Source organism: Embiotoca jacksoni, unplaced genomic scaffold (assembly GCF_022577435.1).
Source record: "Embiotoca jacksoni isolate LCO1_2020_lvr unplaced genomic scaffold, fEmbJac1.0.p SCAF_1, whole genome shotgun sequence".
Classification (NCBI taxonomy): Eukaryota; Metazoa; Chordata; class Actinopteri; family Embiotocidae; genus Embiotoca; species Embiotoca jacksoni.
The window spans coordinates 9,783,585-9,789,632 of NW_027185229.1; the positions used below are offsets into that span (position 1 = coordinate 9,783,585).

Here is a 6,048-nt window from a genome sequence, read left to right on the forward strand (position 1 = left end):
CACATTTTCTACTTTCCCGCCCTATTTTCCTGTGGCATTGTGCTTTCATTTTGTCAGAATAATCAAACACTATTGTTTATGATGAGCCCAGTAACCTGACTGCTGGCCCTGTGCTTATCTAACTGACCATCAGAAATATGACCTTTGCTTTCATCTGTGTTTCATAGTGACTCAGTTCATACTGGAACAGCAGGAGCTAAAGCTGAAGAAGAATTCAAAGTCCAGAAAGAAGCGAAAACAAAATACAGATGAAGAAGAAGGTAAATCATTTATGTTCCCTTCAGTTCCAAACATTGCTTTAAGACCAGTGGATCCTCCCGTGTTTCCCACTTGTACAAGTTTATCTGTTGGACAGAGGCTAAAGTAGGGAGTCCCAAAGATGTTTTTCTGCTCTTTAAAACCTGTCTAGAGTCTCCAAGCAGTGCCAAGCCATTACAAATCAAACACATCGCTCCCTACAGAGTGACCACTGTGAGTGGGCTGGAAAATTCAGCGCTGCGCAGTTTGTCAGATGAGTACATGCTGATGTCCTTGCAGACTCAATGAATGGGTTTCACAGAAAGTTGAGCTGAAAAACAGTAGGATGAGAATCTCCGAAGCCTCTGTACATGCACAAAGGAGCACAGTGTGAGTCACATCAGCGGCCTCTCCTGCCACTCGTATGTCAGACAGACGTCGAAAGAGAATAGCTACTCATCGGCACATGCCCTCATTAGACCAGCCCGCACTGCCAGCTCTGGTGATGATGTCACCAGAGAGGAAGCCAATCGTCTTACAGTAGTAACCATGGCAGTGGCCTCACGCATTGTACTTCAGTGACTCGGGTGTTTTATGCTGGAAAAGCTCCAGGTGACTAAGAGGTCAAAGTGAAAGCCCGCAGAACATTTCTGACTAACTCTAAAGGTCTTTGGAGAGACGAGTCCAGATGACCGCCAACAACCAAAGGACCAGTAAATAAAAGCTGTTGTTTGGTTGATGGATGGAGGAGCAGGAACGTGTACACTGTTGACCGGAGCAACGAGCAGCTGTGAGCAGCAGGAGTGGGACGTGTGAGGGAACAAGAGGCCTCTAGTCGGGGCCAGGCGTGGCGTGGCCTGGGCTTCCAGACCTCTTCAGGCTCGGGACCTGGAGTGGGTTGACTTCAGACAGCACTTGGATGAGCATCTCATAAACAATAACCAAGACTAGACAGAAGGCGTCTCCTCGACATCCTTTAATGGCCATGTGTTTTTGTTGTTAAGTTTAGCTCCAGCCCATGTGTAGACAGGTGTCATGCCGCTCTCTGCCTGGTACACTCAAGCTCCTAATGAGCTTGCATTTCTCCCGGGCTTTGGTTGCCTGGATGTTGTTGTTTTCATGCCATATTTAGACCACCAGTAGTGTTCAACCCCTTTTTTTTTTTTTCAGCTGCAGCACAGGGGGCTCTACACTCTTGCTTTTCTCCCAGTCAGTGTGCAACCTGAATGTTGAGAGCCATGCGGAAAAAAAGTCTGTCTTTGCTCCAAGATCAAGGCCAAAGTATTGGTATGATCTCTCTAATTAGATATAATTATAGTCAGATGCAGTCAGATTAGCAGCAGTTGCAAGCTTGCATAGGAGTCACCTGTTTTCTATAAATCTGAGGCCTTTGGCTGTAGTGAACATGCTGGAAAGGTGTTTACTTTCTAAAAATGCCATCAGTACGTTTGTCCACCTGGCCCTGGTTCAGGTACCTCATACAGCAATGATTCTGGGAACAGGAATATACCGCATGAGAGCTTAGGGTTTAGTTTCAAGTTACCACGGCCATGAAAGATGGGGATGATTTATTTTTTAAGAGCAAAGACACTGCCTGAACAGTCGAGGTTCTCTTTTAACTTTTTGCTTGAGAACGACAGAATTTCTAGGGACACTTTTTTTTCCGGGACAGATCAGGTTCTTCTGTGTCTTGTGTCTCTTGAAGTACATCCGGTTTCAGAAAAACTGTGTCGTTCCTCTTCCGAAATAGACCCGAGCCCCTATAGTAGCTGCTCAGAGCAGGTAGCAGACGGGAAGCCTCTGTGCTTCTTCCCTCTCTCCAGAGGCCTTCATGTCTGTGTATGCTGATGAGTCACCTGAACGTTGGATGTGTCGGCTGGATCCCGACTCTAAAGCTTTTGTTCACCAGCAGTAAATCTTCACACGCTGACAGTTTAGACGCACCTGCTCTTATCCCCATATGCCAGAATCACACCGTCAACATGTCTCTCCAATTACCGCTGCCTGCCTCTCCGACTCCGTTTGACGTGTGTGGGAAAAAATACACGGCTCGTCCCGTGTGTGGGAAAGAATTTAAATCATTTATTATTTTGTGTGTTCAATGATGCCTGATGCTTAAGGGTATTACATGGGGTATTTGAGGATATAATAAGGGGGCGTCGAGGTTCTTTGCTCTTCAGTCCTGAATATACTTGTTCTGTCATTCCGCAGGCCTTCCCATCAGCACATATGCCAAGTTCTGCCATCGGAAGCTGCAGAAGGTGGCAATCACCGGCGGCAAAAAGGTAAGATTGAGCAATAAAAAAAAATAAAAAAAAGAGGAGTCGAGCTTTAGATGTGTTATGAAAATAGTTCACTTCCACATGATAAAAATAGGGCATATCAGTTTGAAAGTTGTGATTCTCATGAGTCATCCTAGATACCGTCACACAGAGAGAGACATAATTACATGTATGCTGACAAGGTAGAGACATAAACACAGACCCAGTCATAGTATTGCAGCTGCAGCAGACACAGCCATGATTAGTATCATAGTCCCTGACGTACAGAGGCAGTAAATCCTCCCCTCTGCTCCCCTCTCACCCTCCAGGGTCTACGGAAGCCCACCTTGGAGGAGATCGACCACAGCAGACGGGCCATCGTCACCCCCTCCCTCTTTGGCAGTTCTCTGGAGGAGGTGATGGAAAGGCAGAGCGAGCTGTTCCCAGACAGGAAGCTGCCCTGGGTGCAGGTTCAGCTCTCCCAGTATGTCCTGGCTCTGGGCGGGGCTCAGACAGAGGGCATCTTCAGGTAAGACGAACCCAACTCAGCCGATGGCGTGCCTCGGCTTGTGCGAGAGGTGCAGTTTAGGAAATTAGAAGGGGATCTTATGTGTGTGTGTGTGCGCCGCATTGTATGTGCAGTATAGTGCCTATAAACAAGTGTGTGTGGTCTCATGTATCCCTGTATTTCTGAGTTTGCTCTCCTTGTGTACAGTACACAGAACAGGCAGAACAAACACAGCCCTACTTTGCTCCCAGAGACCAGCGCTGTTTAATTTGATACTTCATGATATGTGTTTACATTACCACTTAAGCTTACAAGCACATGGGAGATTCACAACTGTGTGTTTGTGTTGGTTTTCTCTCCTGCAAATGAAATTCTGTAGCATCTGGTCTTGTTTAGAAAATGGTTCCTTTCCATCAAACATACGAAGATCTCCCTGTGAAACTCCGCCTCTTCATGGGGACTTTCCTGTTGTTTGGTTCTATTATGTTTATTCTGTTATTGTTTTGCTCTAAAGAAGTGCTGCAAACAAAGAACAGCACTTTCAGACACCAGGCCACATTTGAAGCCAATTGGGTGTGCATGGGAAACGGATTGAGCCGCAGGGCATGAAGAATGTGTGCGATAGAAGTGGAGGTCCCTCTTGTGGCGGCAGGTTGTAACTGCAGTGTTGTGTTTCATGCTCAGAGTGCCAGGAGACATCGATGAAGTGAATGCATTGAAGCTCCAAGTAGACCAGTGGAGGATCCCGGAAAACCTCTCTGACCCCAATGTTCCAGGTGAGGAAGGACACATTTTTGCTGTTGGGCTGCAGGTGTATGTGAGTTTTGAATATGCCTATTAAAGCATGCGTCTGCCTCATTCAGCCTCCCTGATGAAGCTTTGGTATCGGGAGCTGGAGGAACCCCTCATCCCCATGAACTTCTACAAGCAGTGCGTCAGTAACTGCGACGACCCGGTGGCGGCCATCGCCGTGGTGCAGTCGCTGCCTGAGCTCAACAGGCTGGTTCTCTGCTACTTCATCCACTTCCTGCAGGTAACCTTCCTGGCAGATTTCTAATCCCCCCCACACACACAGTCCCTACCCTAATCTAACCTGACCATGGTCCCTATTCAAGCACTTCTCAGTGACCATTTTAGATAACTGAATGTGACTCATTCATGACTCACCGCAAGTCAAACATCTGTCTGAACACTCTTTCTGCACTTGATGAGTCGTACTAATTGTTTTCCCTCTCCACATCTGGATTATCTCTAGGTATTTGCTCAGCCTTCTAACGTAGCTATTACCAAGATGGATGTGAACAACCTGGCCATGGTCATGGCTCCCAACTGCCTCCGATGTCAGTCCGACGACCCACGGATCATCTTCGAAAACACACGCAAGGAGATGTCCTTCTTGAGGATGCTCATCGTTCACCTGGACACTAGTTTCATCGAAGGTGTCGTGTAGATGCTGCGAAAACACAGAGCCCCCGAGGTGCTGGATCAGCCCTCCAGCATCTCCAGTTCCACATTTACAGTCATGCATAAACACTGTCTCTGTTCAGAGCACACTGGAAACTGTTGGGGTGAGACATGCCACCTCTTACAACACAAGGAGTGTTAAAACTGCTCTAACTTGGGCTCTCCCGCTTTCTTACTGGGAGACAATACCAACACCTTTAGGTTTCACTGTTTTTAATATTAAAATCCACGGTGACTGCTTTCAAGTGGTTCACTTTAATGACTGTATTTTCTAACCGACGCATGTGAAAACAGGTTTACCCTCTAGTTCTTATTTAATGGGTGGTATTACAGCTAGATTGGACAACCGGGCTGTGCAGAGTGAGAGAGCCTTGCAGTATTTACTTCAGAAGAATTCACTTGCACAAAAAAATCTTAAGGCAACAGTGTTGACACTCTGCTCTTTTTTGTTTGGCTGTCTGATTTCATTCGGGTGTGTGTGTGTCTGTGTGTGTGTCTGTGTGTGTCTGCGTGTGTGGAACAAAAGACAGCCTTCTTTGATCATGTACAGAGATTTTTAAATATGAAAACTAAAAGAACTCTTGTAATTGTGTCTTGTTGATTAGCTTGCCTGTGCTGTTTTGAGTCGTCGTACTGATAGCCGGTCTCCTCCTATTTCATTTTACGAGACATAAAAAGCCGCACCGCCACAGCTATTTGGACGGAGTACAGAGCTTTCATTTCAAAGCACAAACTGGAAGGATGTGCAGAATGCTCTCTCTCTCTCTCTCTCTCTCTCTCTCTCTCTCTCTCTCTGTGTGTGTGTGTCTCTCTCTCTCTCTCTCTCTCTCTCTCTCTCTCTCTGTGTGTGTGTGTCTCTCTCTCTCTCTCTCTCTCTCTCTCTCTCTCTCTCTCTCTCTAAGGGATGGTGGCGAGTTTCTCAGCAAATAAACATGGAGGTGCTTTGATTTTCTAAATTTACACTCACTGAAGCCAGGGGAGTGCGTTAATTCTAATTACAGCTTATGTTGTAGTGATGTGGGGAGCTGGTTTTATTCAATTCATAATACTCTTTCTGGATTATCTATAAGAAATATTTCAATTGGAATTGTGTTCTCTTTTGTATGTGATCTGTGTGTTGTGTCTCTTGACTCAGGTCTTATAATAAAACGGGTGTTGGATGTGATAACTGTACACGGCCTCTCTCACGGACTGAAAATTAAATCTAACACACACCCCTGTACTGAGAATAGAGTATTGTTCAACTGTCAAGCACTAGGACAATGTAAATTCAGCTTTTTGTCTCCTCTCAGTATTTGCCGATGTAAATAAATTCTACGTGTAAAATAATAATAACTTTCCTTAAGTATATTCTAATGATCCAGGTTATGGGTGACGTTAACTGTTGCTGTAAAGAGCAATAAAAAAAGATTGGTTTTTTTTTGTAATTACCTGTTCATTTCTCTGCTGTAACCGCTTGCCTTTTGAACATAGGAATGATTCAAACCACTTTCCATGTATGTGCGTGTATGTGTGTTTGCATACCTTCTTGCCATAATGTGGAATGACTGTTCATAAATAAAGGTTTGTTCAATTGTT

At 45.4% G+C, this 6,048-nt stretch overlaps 1 protein-coding gene across 2 annotated transcripts in view; it reads left to right on the forward strand.

Moving 5' to 3' along the window:
* arhgap46a (Rho GTPase activating protein 46a) overlaps positions 1–6,048 on the forward strand; it is a 30,931-nt gene extending 24,883 nt beyond the window's left edge. For both annotated transcript variants that reach the window (XM_069155768.1, XM_069155855.1), the window contains exons 5-10: positions 168–260; positions 2,449–2,522; positions 2,828–3,027; positions 3,691–3,782; positions 3,870–4,039; positions 4,262–6,048. In XM_069155768.1, the coding sequence (XP_069011869.1) occupies positions 168–260; positions 2,449–2,522; positions 2,828–3,027; positions 3,691–3,782; positions 3,870–4,039; positions 4,262–4,456 (824 nt within the window). In that variant the 3' untranslated portion in view covers positions 4,457–6,048. The remainder of the gene's footprint in view (positions 1–167; positions 261–2,448; positions 2,523–2,827; positions 3,028–3,690; positions 3,783–3,869; positions 4,040–4,261) is intronic.